This window comes from Rhamphochromis sp. 'chilingali', assembly GCF_963969265.1.
Source record: "Rhamphochromis sp. 'chilingali' genome assembly, chromosome: 15".
NCBI lineage: Eukaryota > Metazoa > Chordata > Actinopteri > Cichliformes > Cichlidae > Rhamphochromis > Rhamphochromis sp. 'chilingali'.
In genome coordinates, this window is record NC_137942.1 from 36,833,566 (window position 1) to 36,858,420 (window position 24,855).

The 24,855-nt window shown below is 40.9% G+C and overlaps 2 protein-coding genes across 2 annotated transcripts; both read left to right on the forward strand.

Moving 5' to 3' along the window:
• Nucleotides 1-12,691: 12,691 nt before the first annotated feature.
• LOC308411829 (uncharacterized protein) lies at nt 12,692-18,012 on the forward strand (the record flags this gene model as incomplete). Its single annotated transcript, XM_080905867.1, has 4 exons — nt 12,692-12,700; nt 15,479-16,628; nt 16,748-17,218; nt 17,742-18,012. 3 exons carry the CDS (start codon nt 12,692-12,694, stop codon nt 16,786-16,788), a joined length of 1,200 nt encoding a protein of 399 aa, XP_080761993.1. The 3' UTR covers nt 16,789-17,218; nt 17,742-18,012.
• A 114-nt stretch (nt 18,013-18,126) lies between these two features.
• On the forward strand, nt 18,127-20,899 carry LOC308410943 (uncharacterized protein). The gene is made up of 4 exons (XM_080904613.1): nt 18,127-18,764; nt 19,007-19,162; nt 19,480-19,572; nt 20,005-20,899. The coding sequence occupies exons 1-4, from the start codon at nt 18,225-18,227 to the stop codon at nt 20,326-20,328; spliced, it is 1,113 nt and encodes a 370-aa protein (XP_080760739.1). The 5' UTR covers nt 18,127-18,224; the 3' UTR covers nt 20,329-20,899.
• The last annotated feature ends 3,956 nt before the right edge of the window (nt 20,900-24,855 follow it).

Below are 24,855 nucleotides of genomic sequence, written 5' to 3' on the forward strand. Positions count from 1 at the left end.
AAAGTAGCTGAACACAATTAAAATTAGAAAAAGCTGAGTAATGGCAAAAGAAATTTTAGAGTCAGATAACACCTGAATGCATATTAAAAGTTCATATTCTTTTATACAATGAATCACTGAAATTTGTGAGAATACACTAAAGACAGCTAAATGATGTAAGTTTTAATCATCTAATCAGAAAAGATAATTCTAAAAGTCATCAACTGACTCAAAATGCCCAGATCTAAACCAACTGCATGCAGAAGAGAAGTCCACCAATGAACAACAAGGTTGACCTTAAAGGGCCAATCGGAATACTCTATCCAGTTGGCCTACACTACCCTACTGACATACTATGGCTGTGTCCCAATTAAGAGACTGCACGCTTGAAGTACGCATTTTGAGTGCGATTAAGTCACTGTCACGTGACGACTGCTGTCCCAATTCGAAGCGTACTCGTGGTCTCATATATCCCACAATTCATACGTGTGTTTGAACGAGCTGACGGTTCACTCGTTAAGCTGAAAGAAAGATGCTTTAATCACAGGAGTCACACATGTGTCCACTGTACCATCTGGAACTCTTCTTGTTTACACTCGTAATAACACAAACACTAAATCCTGCTTCTCTGGTGCTGTTGTGTAGCAGTGTGTACACCTGAGACTGTCACCTGTCTGTCTTTCCTGCACTCTCTCTCTGTTTCTTTCTCTCTGATTGTGGAATAAAAGTATGAACATGTGTTTATAAGTTACACTTGTGTTTGAATCCTGCAGCTTATCACACATTTGATTTCCATGTGTGACAACTGCAAGTGTCCAGAGTGAGGACAGATTGAGGGACCCACTGCTGCACATCATCTGTGAGGCTTTGCACCCCTGATGATCCACCAGGACAAACTCAGCAGTGTGTGAGGAAGAGGAGGAGGAAGAGCCAGCAGCAGCTGACAGATGGAGAGAATAGACAGACTGTTCCCTGTTTGTGAAGGACTGCTAGGAAAGTTTAACATAACTGTCTGTCCTGAATCAGTCTTATTAGGTAATGTTCAAATAATGTGATCATCCCAGTGTTTTCAGTGTGGGAGAAAGTACTCAGGGCCTTCAAGTTACACACTATGAAAGGCAGCAACAAGTGTAATGTTCAGAAACCTAAAGTCTGTATCAGCAGCAGAATGGAGCTAAAAATAAATGTTTGTTTCAGTTCTATGAAGCTTTGAGTATTTTGGATCAGTAGCACTGCTGTGTTTGTTGCATCATATTGCTGTGATTGTTTATATGCTTTATATATTCTGAGCTAAGTTGATCTATAGTGTTACATCATATTCTATAAGGATGTTATGTGTTTGTTTACTTTCTGCCCAGTTTGACCCATTTAGCAGAAGTCAGCCTGTTTAAGGCTCTGATATCTATTCTGTATGACTTAAAGCAGTTATGACATGGTCTGATTTTCTCACCCAATAAAGGAATATTTTATATATCAGTCTACTCTTCATTCTATCAGAAACAGTTTTCACAGCTCGGACATTTTCTTTTTACACATGTATGTAAGCATTGAGCCAAATGTAATAATGCCAACATACTGAAGGAACAATATTTGTCTCATATATAATACATCTGTATATACACTGTCAAAGATACTTGTCTTTGAGTGAAGATTTTTCCAGGGAGGAATGGGCAAGAATTTCAGTCTCTAGATGTGCAAAGCTGGTAGGGTCTTTTAGGGTCTGTCTTTTAGACAGACCCTAAAAGATTGGCAGCTGTAATTGCAGCAAAAGGTGGTTCTACAAAGTATTGACTCAGGGGGCTGAATAATTACACACACCCCACTTTTCAGAGCCAAATACTTTTGCAAGCCATTGTATGTGATTTCCTACATGCTGGCAGAGCGGCGGTTTGTGCTCACAGATGGTGACGGTGTGGAGAGATGGTGATGTATCCTCAGAAGAACCAGCAGAGTCACAAAGGGCACGAGTCTGTCTCACCCCCTTGACTTGCTGACTGATGCTCCTCTGCACTGCACAGAGGAAATCAACTGACCGAGGTTTGTCCAGTGTGTGTTATGAAATGTATATTTTACATTTTCTATGCTTTGTTAAATTCTCCAAATTCTTTTAATCTTTGGGCTGAAGGAAGGACAAAACTCGGTGTATAAATGCTCAATCAACAATTCTTTTAGTCCATACAATTCAACACTTTATGAGCATAAACCATCCGGATGGGGAGACATGCATGAAGAGGGTCACAGGAAATCTCAAAATGGTGGAGCGTTACTCAAACTCTTATAGCCTCTAGTGAACCCCACCTAGTCGTAAAAACCTAAGCATTCACATTCTTTCTCTCTTACGGCACCTAAGTGACGGCCTTGGCTCCCTTTTTTATCTCCTCCTGATGAGGTGGGGCAGAAAACCTCTCCGGTATGCTCTGTTAGAATAGAATAGAATAGAATAGAATAGAATAGAATAGAATTCAACTTTATTGTCATTGCACATGCACAGGTACAGGGCAACGAAATGCAGTTTGCATCCATCCAGAAGTGCTTTAGTGATATAGATATATTACAATATATATTAGCAATAATATAGATATGTGATTATATTACAGAAATGGGTCTATTATGGTATGTTATAATGTACACGGTATGAAGTATGTTGTGAATATTCTATAACTATAAGTATGTACAGGCTGTAGTGAGTACAAGCTACGTACAGGCTATGAACAGGATATAAATATGAAAAACTATACAGAATATGAAATAAATAACTTTACAGAAATCTGTGATATACAGCTATACAGAAATGGGAACTATGCAAGTTGTAAACAGTTGTAGGATTAAAGATTATCGAATGTACAGAATGATTATTTACACAGAGCTATACAGTAGTGCAGTTAAGATAAGTGAGGGTGTAGATAGTTTCTAGAAGAGAACTCTGTTCTCTTCTAATCAGACAAATAAGGCCATGACTGTCTGAAAACAGTATTTCTTATAACTCAGCAGTATAATGCGTCATAAAACAATATAATTCATTCACAATAAATCAGCAGTCTAATGTAATACAAATCAGTTTAATGAATCTAATAGTTATCGCCTCTTCAGGAGAATAATGCAAACTAAAACTACATAATAGTTTCACAATCTTTAATTAGGAGTATAACGTGCCATAAGACAATATAATAATCTCACAGCTTACAGATATGTTTTTCTTGACAGAGGCTCTGCAGAGGTTAGACAAAGCAGAGAAAATTACAATTCTGATCTTTCTTCAGAGGGTGCAGATAAACCATACACAGCTAAAATAGAAATAGTTGTACAGGCACAACTATGTGCTTTACATTTTACTTTGATTTTCTGGGATATTTGTTGCCTGATGTTCTGCAGGAATGGAGAAATGGAATCAAAGGGAGATGTTTTTGCTGATTTTGTAATGGTGTAAGTAAATCTTCAATATTATTTATTTGCTTGGTTATTTTAGGAGTGTTTCTGAGTGAGGGAGAGAGAAGTCAACATCCAGGTGGCGTGACGTGGATCAGTGGGTAAACTTGTCTCTGCTTTCAAAGGAGATACTCTTAGAGAGAGACGATCCAACTCATCCTTAAGTGACAGTGCTTTCAAATACACAAACATTTTAAAGGACAAAAATGAACATCCCACTTTGACTGTAATACAATTAAATATTTGCATGTGTGTTTTCAAACTCTCATATGAGCAGGATATCACTATTGGACTGTCTAACCTACCACAGCAGCATTGCATGACCATGTTTCTGCAACATTCAGCATCTAATCCTTGTTCATCTGTGTGCTGCTGCTTTTGGTAAGTAGATTTACCTAACTAGAGTAACTATAAACACATGTCATCCGTTTATAATGGCCTGTCAGTAATTTTAGAAACCATGTGATCACCTGACCTAACACTGTTTCTTCTTCTTCCCCTTAACGTTGAAGTGTCAAATGTCAAACAGCTGGAGAGGAAACTACACCAGTGTACTGGGAGGTTTCACCAACACGTGCCAGATGCTGTTCCTTCATGGTGACATCACCAGAGACAGCCCCGCCCACCTCAGGACCTTGCCATTGATCATGATGATTATAATGATGACAGCGAGCTGAACTAAGACTGTAAAAATCCACGACAAGAATGTTTAGATGCTTTCTAGTTATTAATGAATACTGAGAGCTTCTTTCTGTGTTTTGTCTGTTTTTTTATTTTTTTATTTTTACCTCATTTGTTACTAACAAAGACCGGGGTGGTGGTCCCCATCTTTAAAAAGGGGGACCGGAGGGTGTGTTCCAACTACAGGGGGATCACTCTCCTCAGCCTCCCTGAGAAAGTCTATACCAGGGTGCTGGAGAGGACAGTTTGTCCGCTAGTCGAACTTCGGATACAGGAGGAACAATGCGGTTTTCGTCCTGGTTGCGGAACACTGGAGCAGCTCTTTTTCCTCTCAAGGATACTAGAGGGCACATGGGAGTTTGCCCAACCAGTCTACATGTGTTTTCTGGACTTGGAGAAGGCATTCAACCGTGTCCCTGGAAGTGTCCTGTGGGAAGTGCTGCAGGAGTATGGGGTGTCTGGCCCATTGCTACGGGCCCTTCGATCCCTATACAACCGTTGCAAGTGGTTTAAGGTGATACTGTGATACTGTGCAAATGAGGTAATACCTCGAATCCGATGAAACACCTGGCGATGCATAGCAGTTTTTTTTAAAGCCGAGAAAAGCACCGTATTTGATAGCTTGCTGCGAGACCTCACACCGGGCACATCTACTGCAGGTGTGGTGCCTGTTATCGGACAGCATCACCCAAGAACCCGAAGAGTAGAGTCCTGGCCCCTAGCCCCGCCAGTGTAGCAGAAATGATGACGGATGATGATGGCAGCAGCAGCCGTTCTTCTCTACGTGGTTCTCTTTGCTCTTGCTCTTGACGAAGGCGGTCACACTTTTCTCCTCTCCTCCCCTCCCTTAGCTTCCCTGCTTAGCCTCTTTTGTCCTTGTCTAGTCTCATGTTTTTTGTATTACTTTTCCGTGGAACACTCTCTCACAGTCTGTTCTCTAAAACCTAAAAGAGAATTATGGATTTGATCAACTGGTCCCTAAATGCAATTGACACCCCTTTCTCAACGAGAAGTCTGGGCTTGGGTGAGCCTGAGTGCTGAAGATATCTACCTATTCGGAACCATGATAACAGGGTTCTTGCTGATCGGAGCTGGCTTGGCCCTGACTTATCGAAGAATTAAGAAAGCGGAACTGGCTGTTCAAACCCCCACAAGGCTGCCCGCTGGGATTGAAACGATGGGACGAGGCGTGAGTTTCCCAAAATGGGCTCATTGAGTGCAGCATGGATAATATCTTGGAGAAGCTTACGGCAGCCGTGAATACTCCGAATAAGACCTCTGAGTGCAAACTGGATTACATCTGGAGGGGCTCACTCGGAATAACACCTCTGAGCGTGAATTGGATCACATCTTGGAGAAGCTCACTGTGGTCGTGAGTTCTCAGAATCGGCTCTTTGAGCACAAGAATGACAACATCACGGAGCGTAAGTTTGATAACATCATGGAGAAGCTCACGGCTCTCCAACGGGAGATCGAGAGACCAGTGTCTGTTAGAACAGCTTTGAAATTCATGTTGAAATTCATGTTGTTCGCACTAAAGTAAAAACCACCATCACTTCATGCGGAGACCCTCTCGGTGCCAGCTCAAGGCTGGAGCTGAACAACAACACCCTGATAATGGACTGTGTTTAGACTGTTCTTCCCATTCTATGCAAGGCAACCTGGGTTGACTGTTTACTTAGCCTAGCAGGGCGAAGGACAGTGTCTCAGCTGAACTCTGGACACACACACACACATACACTGATATGCACACACTGATCCGCCCTCCCTTTCCAAACGCCTTCGATGCTTGTCCCCTCCCGGGGAAGATGGCAGTCGACTGGACCAGCGCAGACATGCTGCAGGACTGGATGCGCTGTCTACACCGGCTCTCTCTTACCCTTTACCTGCCCCTGTTGCTTGTCTTGTGTTTCTATGGTGTGTTGATAGTCATGTGCTTTTTGTGCTGAGGTGTTTTTTTCTGTTATCAAACTGTTTTCCCAGTAGGAGCTCAGTCTGAGTGGAGTTTTTTTTTCTCCTCCTCTCACCTCATGTTATGTATTTTCGTTGTTTTTTTCCTATCAGCCTACCTCTCTGACATGTCTCCCCAATATGTTGTTTGTGTAAGTTTGGTCAGAAGGTTCCTTTGTAAGTGTGCATGCGCCATTAGCGTGCTGCCTGCTGTAACCCTAATTTCCTTCGGGATTAATAAAGTATTCTGATTCTGATTCTGAGTAGCTTAATGTTTTTCGTGTGTTATTTATGTTTGATTGATTGATTGAATCTTTATTTTGAACATGTTGAAAAAGTATAAAAAAAAAATAGAATTAAAAGAGACAAATGAACAAAGCAAACAAAAGGAAAACGAGCAACCACAACTCCAAATAACGTCCATGTTCAAAAAGGAGCAGGAAGAAGCATAAGCTTATTTAATCCCACCCCTTTTCCACTATCTAGTATCAATAGACTACAGAAATACCTCCTTGTAATTACATTATATGTTATGTGTAATTTTTTTTTTTTTTTAAATATATACACATATATGTTTCTATCTATCCATACCTACGTATATACACACATATACACATTTTCAATAACCCCATTAACACCTGAAGGATACACAACCTACAATTTTATATATATTTAATATATATATATATATATATATATATATATATATATATATATATATATACATACACACACATATATATACATATACATATACATATATATATATATATACATACATATACACATACATATATACCCATACCAACAAACCCGTGCATGCTCACACACATGAAAATATTAGACAAGAACACCCTATCAAATCTCTACCTTTTCCCTGTACCCTGTAAAAACCATATCCTTAAACCGCTTTTTAAACTGCGCCATGCTTGGACATTGCTTCATATCTTTACTTAGTCTGTTCCACAGCTTCACTCCACACACAGAGATGCAAAAACTTTTTAATGTTGTACGGATACGAGGATGTTTTAAATTTAATTCCCCCCTCAAATTGTATCCCCGTTCCCTTTTAGAAAACATTTTTAGAATATTGTCAGGAAGCAGGTTATTTATTGCTTTATATATAATTTGTGCTGTGAGAAAATGAACCAGATCTGTGAATTTTAGAATTTTTGATTTTAAGAATAGTGGATTTGTATGATCTCTGTAACCAGTTTTATGGATTATCCTTATGGCCCTTTTTTGTAATATAAAGATTGATGATAGCGAACATTTGTAAGTATTGCCCCAAACCTCTGCACAGTAATTCAAATACGGTGCAATCAGGGAACAATAGAGAATGTGGAGTGATTTGTGGTCCAGAATGTGTTTTACTTTACTCAAGATTGAGACACTTCTTGAAATTTTGTTATGTATATGATTTATATGAGACTTCCAGTTTAATTTATCATCTATAATCACACCAAGAAACTTATGTTCAAGTACTCTTTCAATTTCCACACCATCTACATGAATCTGCACTTGTGCATTTCTAAGGGAATTCCCAAATAAGATAATTTTAGTTTTACTTAGATTTAGCGATAGTTTGTTCCTGTTAAACCATTTTTTAATTTTGCACATTTCTGAAGTAATTGTATCCAGCAGCTCCTTTAGATTCCCCCCAGAACAAAAAATATTTGTGTCATCTGCAAATAATACTAATTTTAATATATCAGATGCCTTACAAATATCATTTATATAAATAATAAATAATTTTGGACCCAGTACAGAGCCTTGTGGAACACCACAAGCAATGTCCAAGCATGATGAGGAATGGACACCCAGCTTCACAAATTGTTTCCGGTCACTTAAATAATTTTTCACCCATTGCAGTACAACCCCCCTAATCCCATACCGTTCCAGTTTATTAATTAATATGTCATGATTGATTGTGTCGAATGCTTTCTTGAGATCCAGAAATACTCCAGCTGCATACTGTTTCTGATCTATAGCATTCGTAATCTCCTCAATTGATTCGATTAATGCCAGAGATGTTGATCTTTTTGATCTGAATCCATATTGACTGTCAGAGAGTAATTTATATTTATCTAAGAATTTGTCTAATCGTTTATTAAACAGGTTTTCTAGGATTTTGGAGAATTGTGGTAGTAAAGAAACAGGCCTGTAATTTGTGAAGTGGCGTCTATCCCCGGTTTTATACAGCGGCACAACTTTAGCTATTTTCATTTTGTTTGGCACTTTTCCCGTCTGAAATGATAAGTTGCAAATATATGTTAGAGGTCCTACAATTCCTTCAATCACCTTCTTGACGATTTTCATGTCAATATCATTACAATCAGTGGATGTTTTATATTTACACATGTGTACAATGTCAATTATTTCTTTTTCCTCCACTGATGTGAGGAACATTGAGTTAGGGTTCCTATCAATCAGGTTTTCACTACATTCTACTGATGGCAGTGACTCAGGAATTTGTTCTGCCAGTTTTGGTCCAATATTTACAAAATAATGATTAAAGCTGTTGACCTTATCAGCAGTGTTTTCCATAATATTGCCATTATCGATAAAGTATTGTGGATAACTTTGTTGTCCAGAATTATTTTTAATGATACCGTTTAAAACATCCCATATTCCTTTCATATTATGTTTATTGTTGTTCAATATTTTACTATAATACTCCTTTCTACATACACGTATAATATTGGTCAACTTATTTTTGTATTTTTTATATTTATTTTCAGCTTCTTTTGTTCTTTGTTTTAGGTATTCCCTATAGAGTGTATTTTTCTTTTTACATGCATTTTGTAAACCCTTAGTGAGCCATGGTCTATCTGAATATTTGTGCTTTCTGTTGTATTTTATTGTTGTTGATTTGTCAACTCATTTAGATATTCCTTTATATTGTTGAAGTTGGCATACAGACTTCTGCTATTAAAATGGATTATTGATAATTTATTTTCCGTGTTGATGGTGTGCTTAAACTGTTCATCAGTGAAGTAGCAGCAGTTACAGCTGATGTTGTAGAAGAAATTATTTTCCGGGTCTATATCCTTTTCTAAGTCTAGAACATTATGGTCTGTGTATCGAAATGTTCTCAGTTCCAGATTATCATAAAGAGAATTCCAATGAGTTATGTTGATATTGTTGCCGGATGCAGATGAAGTTCTTTTGGACTGTGCCATGTGTTGTGTTGTGTGTCACGTCACATGTGTATTCATACCTCCAGAGTAAGTTGACCTCAGTATTTGTCCACCTCTTCCATATTTCTGATGACCAACACTTTGGCTTGTTCCGGTGTTCCATTGAGTTTAATGAATACTTTGCAGTTGGTGGTCCATGTATTTTGAATTTTTCCCTGTTTCTTCAAGTAACGTGCTTTCCTGGCAATGTCCGCATTTCTTTTTATCAGATGTTCGTTCATGAAGACATCGGATCCTTTCAGTTTCCTTCCTTGTTTTAACAGTGCTGTTTTCTGTTTTCTGTTTGCAAATCTCACAATGATGGCTGGTTTGTTACTGTCATTTTTTCGGGGTAGAGGGTGGCAAGCCTCAATGTTGTTATAATCCACTTCCACACCTTTGGACCGTAGAAAGGTAACCACTTGATGCTCCGTGGAGTTGACATCTTCCTCTCCTGGCCCTCCTACATTGTCAGTGGCGACCGCCCGGGCGTATGACCGGGGTTTGATGCGAAGCCCCGTGATGATAACATCGTTCATCCGGGTGTACTGCTCCAAATCCGCCACTCTGTTCTCCAGGTACGCCAGCCGCCGATCCTTCTCGGCGTTCTGGATGCGGAGAGCCTTAACTTCCTCGACCAGGTCCAGGATGGCTTTCTGCTGCAGTTTGACAGTAGAAATCTCCTCTGTCATAAACTCCAGCGACTTCTTAATATCGTCTCCTTCCTCGGCTGACAGAACTTTTTTCGGGCCCATGCTGAGAGACGCTCTCGTAGCTTTGCCGTGACGACCGGCTAGCTACTTCCCAGAATCCTTTGCTACTTCCCAGAATAAGGGAAGTAGCAAAGGCTAACCACGTTATTTAATTAATGCATGTAAGGTGAACTAGCAAACACTGTCGTAGTTACATGCGGCTGTCTTCTTGTTTGATGGCAGATACTCCCTTCACTCTGGCCAAAAAGGCTAAAATGACCAAAGAAAAAGTGGAAAACAGCTAAACATGAGAGGTTTTTGGACAAAGTTTGTGTTTTTTCCATTGTTTAAGCACTGCTTCCAGCCAAGAGTGATACCATATATGCCCTATAGCTGCAGAAAAGGCTAACATTGTTATCTTTTTACCCAAAAAAAACAGCCTAACATGAGAGGTTTTTAGACAAAGTTTGTGTTCTCCATTCTTTAAGCACCGGTTCGAGCACCGTTTAAGCACCGGCACTGTTTCAAAAGTACCGGTTTGGCACCGGTATCGGATACAACCTAAACGATACCCATCCCTACTCCTGGACGCATCCTGGGTGAGGTGTTCTGGGCATGTCCCACTGGGAGGAGGCCCCGGGGCAGACCCAGGACACGCTGGAGAGATTATATCTCTCGGCTTCCCTGGGAATGCCTAGTTGTTCCCCCGGATAAGCTGGAGGACATGGCTGGGGAGAGGGAGGTCTGGGCTTCTCTGCTTAGGCTGCTGCCCCCACAACCCGGCCCCGGATAATGGATGGTTGGATGTTACTAACAAAGTTCACCAAACTCACACAGTTTACATTCTGTATGTTTCCATCTTTATCTAACTGCATTTAAGAAAATAAACCTTAGAAATCGTCGTTTTTCTCTCTTTGTAATTGCTTTAAGTTTTTCAGTGTCCAGTTATTTTTTACTACTGTTTGAATTCGGTGTATGTTTGACCCTGTAGACTGTTTGATGGACTGCTTGTCTTCCTGTTTGTAACCGCCGCCTGTTTTTGACTAAAGATTTGGATTTCTGACTTTAACACAGCCTCTGCGTGTCCTCCCTTTGTGTCCTCTTCCTCTGTGAATGTGTTGCATGTGTCACAGATTCATTTTATTAACAGCTTTCCCACAGTGAGTTGCATCAGCATTCATTCACAGCACATTTCAGAAGGAAATTATCTTCCATGAGGTAAATTTTAAAGTTCAGTATTTCAAAGCAGGAGTTATTAAGAATCTTATTGGCATTAGGACTGTAACAATATGTACTTACAAAGTCAAATTTTTCTAATTATGTTAGAATATTGGAAGAAAATCAACTTTTTGTGTTTTCTGCATATTAATTATACTGAAATAGAGATGGTGACCATGACTGTACACAAGCATACTAAACAACTGACCATCTAAAAAACATTACTGGCCCGAGCCGTCATGCACAGTGAGTCTGATCCTTTGCTGTGAGAGTATGACAAGCATGTTTCTGGTCAGTTTGGAAGAAATAATATCACAATGTTGATCTTTTTTTTATATTCCTTCTCTTTTACAAAAAAAACTACTGACAGTCCAGGGCATTGTGGTCTGTCGAGCTAGGGTTAGGGTTAGCAATTCAGACATATGTAATCAATATTACTCTCGCTGGATATAACAAACACCTAGGAATTTGTATTATAATTCGATTTTCATGAAATATTCATATTCAGTATCTGTCCTTTTATATTATAACCACGTATCCACCCAGGCTCATGGTGGAGCAGGGCTCTGTCCTGAGATGCTTGAGTGAAAGGTAATGTACACCCGGCCAGGTATCCAGTCTATCAGAGTTGTTTTCAATATTTGGTTAAAAAACTACAAGTGATAACAAAAATCCAACTAGGATTCTTGCATGTGATGAATGAAGTTTGTCTTTGACTATATTATCCAGTTGATCCATCAAACCCCTAGCAGGTAAACCTTATTCATGATGTAAAAAATTAAACAGCAACAGTCTAAATGTAAAGTGCATTCTAAACTCCACTTCAATAAATTATATGGATGTGCAGAGAGTCATTCAGGACTGTAAAACGTGAACTACAGAACCCAGAGTCTTCATCATTTAATCTCTGGTTGCTTCAGTTTTCTATCCTATATCAGATTCTTTAAACAGTCCAAGATGGCGCCACATATGGATGCCCTGGTACTTCAGTGCGTTACTTCTGTTTTGTTTTTGTGCATAACTTGTGTGTCTGGGCACTCCTCTGGATATTCTTACACCAGAGAAGAGCTTCTTAACTACAGGACTACAACACCTGTGGATTTACTTCCAATATTTGTCGCATCTGCGGCAGATTTACTGCAGATTTGATCAGGAAAGTGAGACGCCGAAGGAGAGGAAAGCGAGCCAGCGCACTCGTGCATCTGAGGAGACGCGGACTGCGAACTGCTCTTCCTGGGATCTTCCTTTCCAACGTACGCTCACTCCAGAAAGATGGACGAGCTGGCCCTGATGAGAACCATGAACAGAGACTTTGCCTCCTCCTGTGTCTTATGTTTTACGGAGTTGTGGCTCTGTGAGGACATCCCGGACTGCGCACTCAAGTTGGAGGGTTTTCATCTGTGCACGGACCGGCAGGCCTCTCTCTCTGGTAAGACCACAGGTGAAGGTGTCTGCTTCTACATTATTAGTGGCTGGTGCACAGATGTAACAGTGATTGCTCAGCACTGCTCTTCGTCTCTGGAATACCTTTTTATTCACTGCAAACCCTTTTATACAGATATACAGATGGCGCCGGTGAGGTCGGCTGCCGTCACGACTGCTCCGACCACTTTTTCTTTGTCTTTGTTTTTTAAGTTACACTCTAAAAAGTGTATTTCAGCAGTAGTTGAAGTTATGTAAAGTTCAGAGTCAGTTTCATTAAGATTTCTGCTTTAGTGGAGCCAGTCTAAATTTGTGGAGTATATCAACTTGTTATTACGTGTTGTTCCCTCAGTACACATGTAACCTGCTATTCTCATTAGAGTCAACCTGCATCAATTAGGTTTCTCCTGACGCAGTGCATCTGATGTCATGACGTCTCCGCCTTCTCCAGAATTTTCTACTTGCGGTTGAGAACAACAATTTGAGAGGCACTTGGCTGCAGGCAGGACCTCGTGAACAATTTGGTCAATAAGGTAACGAAGATATTACTTTTTCCATAGTCCTTGAAGGTAAGTCAAATGTAGAACACATATTTTAATATATTAGATATAAAAATATTCCAACTGTATTGTTAAGTTTGTTAAGTGTTTAGTAAACTGACCTGACCAAACCGCTATCATTCAGCCCTGCTAACATTAGCGAAATGTCAGACCTGTTGGTAGTTTGTGCTTGGACATGTAGGTTAAGTTAGTAGTTTTCCGGCGGTACTCTCTTGTTTTAATATCGTAACGCTAGCTTAAAGTTGTGTATTCATGCAGTGTGTCGGTGTTGGCTTACTGTTAGTTATTCATTAGCATTAGCACATTATAGCGGCAAGCTGGGCCGCGGTTCTCTTCAGAATACGTTACTTCGGGCGCGCGCATTTATACACGAGTGGTTGTTCGCAGTATGCCTGTCGGCGCGAATAGTTCACGCGGTCACGGCCACGGGTGATGTAGGAGGTAAAGTTTAGCTGTGGTGGCTCCAGGAAGCATGCATTTACTGCCGCTTGCATTGCTTTCAATGTACATAACGTTAAGAAGGCGAGGAGAAAGGGTGCGTGCAGCGCTCGTACACGCACGGATCAGCCGTGTGAGAGGGAGATGGTGTGCGGCAGAAAATCAAAATTAGAAATCATAGAAGAAAGTATTACGCTATTGAACACAGAAAATACAGCCATCAGATTTCTTGTAGACCTAGCACACTTCTGGTCTGTGTCTGAATACATATATAAGTACATAGATGCAGATGAACACTGTAAACATGATGAAAGATCGACAGACTAACTCGAACATATCTTTAATCTTTAGGACTTTGGGTAGCGCTTCCTTTCCTTCCTGTCAACCTCTCCAGAGGGGTGTCTGCTGATGGCAGAAAGATTACATCACCTCTGGTTGGAACCCTGGACAGTGCCACAACCTTTGGCTTGGTGTCCAATGTGATGCCCCATCGCCACCTTCTGACCTAACTTCTTCTCAGCTCTGTGACTACTTCAAGAGGGGCATTCCTGTGTGGAGGCGTGCCAGGCAGCTCGTTTTACCTGTGAACTTGCGTACTTTCAGTTTATCAACAACAAAGGTATGCAAGTTCAAAATAGTAATGTCTCATTTAAACTTAATTCAGTTTTACACTGAACAGGAATCGGCTTTATATATAAAACAATTGCAAAAAAAAAAAATGTACCTATGGGCATTTGGGTTTTGTTTTTAAACTTTTGTTTTGAACTTATCCCTTTAAAATCTAATTAGAGAGGGCTGGCTACATTTGATGAATACATTTTGTGTTTAAATGATTCGCTTTGTGTTGGGCAATGTGGCAAAAAGCTGAGATGAGATCTAGTCTCATATCACCATATTGATATATTGTAATATTGCCCAACTCTCCCTCTGTGTTTTCTCAAATTATTTATATACACCCAGTAAAGCGTGTCTCTTTGTTCCTCCAGTGCTATGCTTCATGTGGAGATGCAAGGACTGTGGGACAACATTAACAAAAAGATCTGAATTGCTCAAACACTACAAACTGATTCATAGGCATTACGGACGAGGCCACTCATATCCATGCACTTATTTAAATTGTGCATGTAGGTTCAAGACTTGGAACGCCCTACTGAGCCATCTATCAAGAAATCACCCTGCCCAACAAGCAGTCTCCAAAGCTGCGTCCACATTCACTTGCCATATTTGTGGCCATAATCAACTCTCCACAGAAAGAGAATATTTTCAACATATCTATCAGCATCTTAAAAATAAGGAGACTGTAACATGTGTGTTCCAAAACTGTGAATATAAAACCAATGTCTATGAGAACTTCAAAAGTCATAAATACAGAAAACACTCTGGTACAGTGAACACATTTAAGCCTGGAATAAGTTCTGTTGATGAATCTTTTGCCAGTGTTGCCAGTGATATTTCAGATGTGGAAATTATAGAGAGTGATGTAAATTTAAATTCTGCTTTTGACAATGGGTATTCTGAAAACTTAGAGAAGGATATTGAGCTTAAAATTGCTTCAGTGCTCCTTAAGTTGGAACACATCTTTCTTGTGTCTAATGCAGCTGTAGATGAGCTTTTGCAGGAGTTAAACTATTTGATTGGTTCTGTTTCTGTGGCGATTACCCAAAAGACTATTAGCCAAGTATTACAAGACAACGGATGCCAATTTGACCAGTCAGTTGTTGAAAAGCTAGCCAGTGTACTCTGTGAGACAAACCCTGTAAAAAAAGCAATTGGAGATAAAGGTCCACTTTCCAGTCCTTGGAGACGAAAAGCATACTATAAGAGCCACTTTAAAGTAGTGGAACCAGTGGAATATATACTTGACCGAAAAAATAACAAGTCATTCCAATATATTTCAATTTTAAAGTCTTTGCAGCATATTCTTGACTGCCAGACAATCTTGGATCAGGCTGTTAATTTGAATATTGTAGATAATCAGCCTCAAAAAACTTATGTGCACTACAAAACTATCTTCGATGGTGACTTCTTCCATGAAAATGGACTGTTGTCCAAGCAGGAAAGCATTTCATTGATATTATACATTGATGAATTCGAAATATGTAATCCCCTTGGTACATCACGGAGGAAGCATAAAATTTGTGGATTGTACTGGGTTTTGGGTAATTTGCCACCAGGCTGTAATTCTGCTTTAACCTCAATCTATTTGGCTGCTTTAATCAAAAGTAATGATCTGAAGTGCTATGGGTATGAGAAAGTGTTAAAACCTGTAATTAATGATCTTGTAATTTTGGAACAGAGTGGGATATTTCTGTCAAAGTTGGGCAGAACAGTAAAAGGCACTGTTCAGTGTGTTGTTGCCGACAACCTTGGTGCACACAGTATTGCTGGATTCTTTGAAAATTTCTCAGGGACATACGTATGTAGATTTTGCACTGCAGAAACATCAGAGTTCCAGACTATTGAAGTCAGAAGTGAAGTCTTTACTTTAAGAACAAAAGACATTCATGCAGATCATTTACGAATTATCGAGGAAAACAAATGGCCCAGTTATTATGGTGTGAAATCAAAGTGTATTTTGTCAAAGCACCTCTCACATTTTGATGTTACCACTGGGTTTCCACCTGATGTTGTACATGATCTTTTTGAGGGAATTGTTCCTTTTGAACTTGCGCTTTGCCTCAATTTGTTAATCAAAAAAAAGTATTTCACATTATGTACATTGAATGAAGCAATATCATCTTTCAACTTTAAGTGGGCTGACAAAACAAATCGACCTAATCCTGTGGCTCTCAGTTTTGCATCCAAAAAAAGTGTAGGAGGGAATGCACACGAGAACTGGAGTCTTATCAGATTTTTGCCTTTGTTCGTTGGGCAGAGTGTACCCTGTGAGGAGCCTGCTTGGCACATCTTAACAGACTTGAAGGACATTGTTGATCTTGTTGTCAGTCCTGTTCATACTGAGGACTCCATTGCATATCTTGGTTTTAAGATCTCCGAGCACAGAATCAAGTTTCAAGAGGTTTTCCCAGATGTTAATCTTAAACCAAAGCACCACTACTTGGAACATTATCCATACTTGATCCGTAAGTTTGGGCCACTGGTTGCACTATGGACTATGCGATTCGAAGCAAAGCATAGTTTTTTTAAAAGAGTTGCAAGGAACATCAGATGCTTCAAAAATGTACTTCTTTCCCTTTCACAGAGACATCAGTATCAGATTGCATATCATTTGCATGCAATTAGCTTTGCCAAACCCCCACTGGAAGTAACAGATGTTTCCACTGTTCACATTGATGTTCTTAACAAGGACATCTCAAATGCACTGAGACAGAAGTCTCCAGATATGGACAATGTGTGCTTGGCTAAAAGTGTAGCATATAATGGAATAATCTACAAGTGTGGGATGATCTTGATCCACGGCTCACTGGGAGGACTGCCAGAGTTTGGTGAAATCATCCAAATGGTGATACTGCAGGACAAACTAATCTTCATTCTGAAAAAGCTTAGCGGATGGTATATGGAACACTACAGAGCTTATGATCTCAAAACATCACCAAGCAAAGAAGTGGAACTTGTTGAGCCACAAGAACTGCATGATACCTACCCACTGGCAGACTACAATATTAGAGGGATGCGTCTTGTCACCTTGAAAAGATATGTCCATGTTTAAATGGTGAGGCCTCAAAATATGATAAAGTATTTTCTTAAGTGGGAAAACAAAACCCAGACCCATACAATACTAATGTGTTCTCAGAACATATTTATTTTATACTGCAAGCCAAAGTGGTGTGATGATGTCATTGGCAATTCATCAGTTATGTCATTTTTTTTAATGCAGGTCGCTGGATTCCAGTCAGTGAATGCTAATCCTATGCTCTCCCCCCTTCTGCTTCTCTTCTCTTTTTCTTCTTTCCTCTCCTTATTGTCTCCTATATTCTCCTCACCTCCTCTCCTTCTCTCTTCTCTTCAATGTCTCCCATATTCTCGCCATCTCTCTTCTCCTCCCTTCTCTTCGGTTTGCCTTCTCTCCTCGCTGCCTCAGCTGATCTCCACCTCTCCTCTTCATTTTCTCCTCCCCTTTCCTCCTCTCTTTGCCTTCTCTCTTTTCCTCTAGTTTGACATTAAATTCTCCTAATTGGAAATGTCAGTGGTTTACATGTTGATCCTCACTAACTGTGCTTGTGCTTTGTTCTCAGACCACCATGGCTGGTTCAACACCTGCAAGACTGAAGGTGATTTTAGGAGAGAACAACATTGAAAAGCTGACTCTTCCAAATGGCATCCCAGAGTCACTTGAAGACCTTCTCAGCACGATAAAGACTACCTTTGGGTTAAAAGGTAACTTCAGACTGCAATACATGGACCAAGACTTTGGCAACGACTTCTTTAATCTGAATTCTACCACCGAACTTCGGAATTTGGGGACAATCAAAGTGATCCACCAGCAAACAAATCCACCTTTGATCAGTGCCGATCAGTCCACTTCATCTCTGTCTCTTTCATTTGAGTCTGATGACGGTATTTCAGTGGCATCAAATGACACAATTATCCTCTCATCCCCTGAATCTATGTCATCTCGAACACAACAGTGGCCAGAAGACTTTGCAATTCCCCAATTTTCATATGACACAGAGCTACAGCTAGAGAGGGGGAATACTGAGTACCGTGTGAGCCAAAAAATGTTGACTTTAAGCGCCCGAATGCTGTCTGATATCCTGAAAAGAGTTGCAGAAGAAATTTACCGTTACAAGGCCTATCCAGAGGATGCACATTTCTGCGCAGCTGCAGAGGCCCTTATCAAAAAGCACCCATGTTTGAAAGAACCTGGATCATTCAATGGCTGCTACGGTTGGAAACAACGACTGAAGTACAAAATGGCAAACTACAGGACCCAGCTCAAATTACAGGGGTGTCCAGAGCTGTGTGTAAACTCACTGAAATCTAAAGCTACTACAGATGCTTTCCCTGCTAAAAAAGTGAAGAAGCCAAAACGTTCTGAAGCTAACTTTTATCCATCCTTTCCTACTGGTGAGACTCTGGACAGCATGGAAAAAGTGAGACTAGAACTTCTGACAGAGATCGGGATAAGGGACAATGAAAGGGTCATCGCAGACAAAATGGCTAACACGTTTGCCTACAGACGACATGAGGTGGTAAACCAAGAACCAAGCATTCAGGAACTGAAGGACAGATGGCCTGCACTCTTCACACAGAAAGAGGTAAGAATGGAACTGAAGTGATCGAAGTCTGTATGCTTCGGGATTTATTGCAGTTAACTTTCATGAATCGGTCATAACTTGATTTGGTTGAGATTTTATAACACTGAACTTAATGAAAGAATTTACATTTTGAATTCCCATATATGTTATACTTTTTGGGATATAGACATTTTGGCATACAATCAGTTTCAGCATTTTGTTCCATAATACAATATCTACTGTCATTTGTGTTTTGTTTTTAGATAAATACAGAGTTCCAGAGGCTCATGGCTGTTCCTCTTGAGTGGAAGTTCATGGCCCAGTTAGACATGCACTCAAGTCAGCTGATCAAAGTCATACGTGCCAAAGGAGGAGCAACACGCCAAAAGATTGCGAACATCTTGGACACATTGGACCAGGTAAATCTGTACCATCAAACAAGATGCTTCGTAACTAAGAGGGCTGTCAAAATATATCTGAATCCAAAAAAATATATATATATTTAACTGAATCTTTCATAAAGACAATATGGGCAGGCCAATGCTAATCATGGCTTTCATATGCATGAATGTTTTTAGCGACTCCACTGAACTCATCCCCTTTTCTTTCTGTAATGAATCTCTGGGCTTGTGAATTACTGTTTTTAAATAAAGTACATGTAAGTTAAGCAATAAGAGTAAGGATGTCTGTCTTATGAAATTTAGAGTTTAAAATTACTCAACATTTGTTGTTCTAGACTGTGGACATTAATCATCGGAGGGAATGTGTGCTGAAAGCCCTCACCATCTTCCTGGGAGAAGATGCAGATGGCCTGATCAAGGAATACCTTGTAAGTTTCAACAGTTTGTCAGCACATCTTGTCAAAGGGACACAAAAAAGTTAACTGTTAGAACAAACGTAACACGTGAACCCTAGTTGGATTGCTGACATGTATTTATTATCATGACCATATTGGACATTATGTAATTCCCAGCAACAACACATTACATATCGGATTGACTTTGTTTTAAGTAAGACGGGCTTACTTGATTATTTAAGTTCAAAGGAATAGTTTGACATGTTGGGAAATCTTATCTTTCTTGCTTACAATTTGATTAGAGTCAGATTGATACACCTCTCTCTGCTGTTTCTGGTGTGTGATGACACCCAGCCAAGAAATAGCCCAGCACATAACACATATTGGTACATCACCCAAACACTTAATCACAGTAAGAAGTGAGGCTAATGATGATTTGTGTTTGTGTCTTGTACCCCTCTGTAGGACTGTGGAGCAGATGATGTTCAGAGGGACCTGGAGGAGGTCACCATGGCAGTGTATGTGATTCGGAAGGAGGGGGAGGGACTGCAGGAGCCACCTGAAGACATTGGCATTGTCATTGAGGGTGTGGAAGTGTTGCATGAACTAACTTCAGTTGCCTCAGCTTGTGCCCTGCTTCTAGGTTTGATCTATGCACTCAACCTAGCTTATCCAAAACCCTTTCGCTTCACTTTTGAAGTGCTCCAAAAAATCTTCATGCAGCTTGATCAGCACAAGATGTCCCCCAAAGTCCAAAATCTGTATATCAAACTTCAAAGCTCCCAGTAATGGCACAGAACAATGACCAACAAATGGCCCTGTGCCATAATGCGAAGGAACAACTGTGTTTGGACATATAGCATGTAAAATATGTAGTCTCTTTTGGATGTTGGGCCTTTTTTATGCTCCAAGAGACCTCAAACCCCAATTTAATGTGCTTTTATGGTATTTTTATTTATTTTTTAATTTTTTTTCAGACATATTTGCCTTCGTTTCAAGGGAAAGGTTGCATTTCAGGTTTGATGTGCTCAGTTATACAACAAACTGTTGTGACATTCTAAAACTCTAGAGGAGTGTTTATATTTTTTCATCCCCATTGGTCAGCTACACTGTTCAGATATTTATTCATTGGCTATAGCTGAAGAGAAGTTTCTGTATACTCTTGGGGCACTTTTTCATAGTTGACACTGTATGTGTTAAGATTGATATTTGTGTAATACTGTGTTGCACTTTACACTTTGTTGACAACTTTGTGGTCCTACTAAGCATTACTTGCATTTTGTGCATATGTGTTTCAAAAAGGACAAATGTGTAATGTATTTGACCAAAAGCTGTGTTGGTTGCCATAAAGGTAATACTTTATTACATTTATACAATAAAGCATTTAAAAAAAAAAAAACATTGGATTTTGAATTTTTGAAAAATATTTTCAGGCAACTTAAAATTTTGATTTAAGCTTTATTATACAAACTAAAATTTCATTTTAGAGTCACTACAAAAAGTAATTTACACTAAACCACATTATTAGGTTAGCAAAGAGCAATATTTTACTTTTGGGTTATGCAAATTATTGGGTTGGAAAAACTGAAAACTTTAAGTTGAAATGTCTTAATTTTAAGTTGGATTAATGCAAAATGTTTATTTGACAGCAATTAATTTATTAAGTACATGTAACTTAAATCAGTTGTGTTAATTTAATGTATTAACTTAATTTCAAAGAACTTAATTAAATTTGGTGTTACCAATTGAAATAATTCAATTAAGTTGGTTCAACTATTTTCTTTTTTCAGTGTAGTTTTCAGCGTTTCTAAATCGGCAAAATCATCACCATTGGGTACATTAGGTATGACAGTGACACTCTTGTTTCTATTGGTATACAATGTACTCACAATTCGAAGTTTTTAACTCCGGCCGAGTGAGATCTTGAGGGAGAACAAAGGGAAGCGGCGGCGGCCTAGAGGGAAGCGAGCCGGCGTCAGGAACAGGCTGAGAGCTCGTGCACACCGCACACCTCTGCCTAGCATCCTGCTCGCCAACGTCCAGTCACTGGAGAACAAGCTTGACGACCTCAGGGCCAGGGTAAAGTTCCAGAGAGACATTCGGGACTGCAATCTCCTCTGCTTCACCGAGACATGGCTGAACCCAGCGGTGCCGGACCACGCCATCCAGCCGGCCGAGTTCTTCTCGGTTCACCGCATGGACAGGACACGGGACTCGGGGAAGTCAAGGGGAGGCGGCGTGTGTTTAATGGTGAACAACAACTGGTGCAACAGTGCGAACGTTGTTCCTCGCACACGCTCCTGCACACCAAATCTGGAACTACTGTCCATCATGTGTCGTCCTTTTTATCTACCTCGGGAATTTACATCGGTCATTGTAAGTGCCGTTTATATTCCACCACAAGCGGACACGGTCACCGCCTCATGCGAGCTGCATGAGGCACTCACACAGCACCAGACACAACACCGGGACGCTGCGCTTATTGTGACGGGGGACTTTAATAGCGCCAACCTCAAACGCGCAGCGCCGAACTTTTATCAACACATCACCTGCCCCACCAGAGGTGAAAGGTCACTGGACCACTGCTACACTACGGTCAAGGACGGCTACAAGGCACAATCCCGCCCTCCGTTTGGCAAATCTGATCACGCCGCCATCTTCCTCATGCCAAAATACAAACAAAGGCTGAAACAGGAAGTTCCGGTTCAGAGGAAGGTCACGCGCTGGACGGATCAATCGGTGGCCGCGTTACAGGACGCACTCGATGACGCAGACTGGGGCATGTTCAGAAACAGCTCCGACGATGATGTCAACGTGTTTACGGAAGCGGTTGTGGGATTCATCGGGAAACTAGCGGATGATACCGTGGAGACAAAGACTATCACAACGTTTCCCAACCAGAAGCCGTGGGTGGATAAAACCATCCGCGACGCTCTGAGATCCCGCACCGCTGCCTACAACACGGGACTCACGACGGGGGACATGGACCCGTACAAAGCCGCGTCATATAACGTGCGGAGGGCGGTGAAAGAGGCGAAGCAGCGCTACGGGAGGAAACTAGAGTCACAACTCCAACAGAGTGACTCTAGGAGCCTGTGGCGGGGACTAAGGACAATAACGGACTATAAAGCACCATCAACCGGTATGACGAACGCGGCCGTGACTCTGGCAGACGAGCTGAACACTTTCTATGCTCGCTTCGAGGCTGCAGCTAAGGACTCCAACAATGCTAGTGCTGCTAGCGGCGCTAACGGCTGCAGACAGGAAGATACTGCCAGCACCGGAAACGTGCTCGTCATCTCCAAGCATGAAGTAAGGAGAGCCTTCAAGAGAGTGAACACCAGGAAAGCAGCAGGACCAGACGGCATCCCAGGTCGTATCCTCAGAGACTGCGCATACCAGCTAGCTCCTGTGTTCACTGAGATATTCAACATCTCTTTATCTCAGTCGGTGATCCCCACATGCTTCAAAGAGTCCATCATTGTTCCTGTCCCGAAGAAACCCCACCCTGCTTCTCTCAATGACTATCGCCCTGTAGCCCTCACCTCAGTAGTGATGAAGTGCTTTGAACGCCTGGTCAGAGACTTCATCATTTCTTCACTACCAGACACACTGGACCCACTACAGTTCGCTTACCGTCCAAATCGTTCCACAGACGATGCCATCTCTCATCTCCTCCACACATCACTCACTCACTTGGACACTAGAAGGGGGAATTATGTTAAAATGCTCTTCATAGACTACAGCTCTGCATTTAACACCATAATTCCCTCCACACTCACCACCAAGCTGGAGCATCTGGGACTCAGCTCATCTATGTGTCAGTGGATCTCCAACTTCCTAACTGGCAGACCACAGGCAGTAAGGATGGGCGGACATGTCTCAGCCTCCACCACTCTCAGCACTGGAGCCCCCCAGGGGTGTGTTCTGAGCCCCCTGCTGTACTCTTTGTACACATATAAATCCTTCAGCACTAAGCAGGAGAGGAACTACCAGACCCCCGTCATCAACGAGTGCCCAGTGGAGAGAGTGGACAGCTTCAAATACCTCGGAGTTCACATCACGCAGGACCTGTCATGGTCCTGTCACATCAACACCGTGGTGAAAAAGGCCCGTCAGCGTCTCTACCACCTCAGACACTTGAGAGACTTCCAACTGCCCTCCAAGGTGCTCAGGAACTTTTACTCGTGCACCATAGAGAGCATCCTGACGGGAAACATCTTAACCTGGTTCGGGAACAGGACCATGCAGGACAGACGAGCTCTACAGAGGGTTGTGCGGTCAGCCGAGCGCACCATCCGCTCCGAGCTCCCTGACCTGCACTCAATCTACAGCAGGCGGTGCTGGACCAAGGCCAGGAAGATCGTGAAGGACCTCAGCCATCCCAACAACAGACTGTTCTCTCTGTTGAGGTCAGGAAAGCGATTCCGCTCCCTGAAGACCAACACAGAGAGACTGAGGAGGAGCTTCTTCCCGCAGGCGATACGGTCTCTCAATCACAATCACACCACCACACAGTACTGACCCACACATATAGTTCTTACACACACTGGACATTCTGGACATTGTCTTCACTTCATCACTTAAATCACTTTAAGCATATTTGCACTGCAAAAGACATAATGTGGATTGCACAACACTGGACATTATATTCTTCATTTCCAGTTAATACTTGTACAGCTGCTGTTATTGTGTATATATTTATTTATATTTCTTCATACATTCTTATATAGTTCTATATTGTGTATTTTGTTGTACAGTTATTTTATTTTCAACTTTAATTTATATATTTTATCTTATTCTTTCCCAGTTAAATTTACCCTTCATTCTAATTTGTGTTGTACAGTTATTTCATTTTTAACCTTAATTTATATTTTATTCCTTCCTAGTTAAATTTACCCTTTTTAATTTTTCATATTTATTTCCTATCTTATTCATAGCCTTTTCCTTTTTTGTTTTCTTTAGGTCACGAGCAGTTGTCCAAGCATTTCACTACATATCGTACTGTGTATGACTGTGTACGTGACAAATAAAATTTGAATTTGAATTTGAATTTGATTTGATTTATTCTCCGCGGGAGTTTGCTTCATTCATCTTGGCCGCTGTTTACATCCTGCCAGATGCGGATGTGCAGGCAGATCAGTGCGCCCTCGCGGAGCAGATACTGCACATGGAGCGGACATTCTCGGACTCTCTCATTATTGCTCTTGGGGATTTTAACAAAGCCAATCTGAGCCAAGGGCTTCCCAAATACAAGCAGTATATTAAATGCCCGACCAAAGAGGAGAGGACATTGGACCACTGTTACAGCATGAT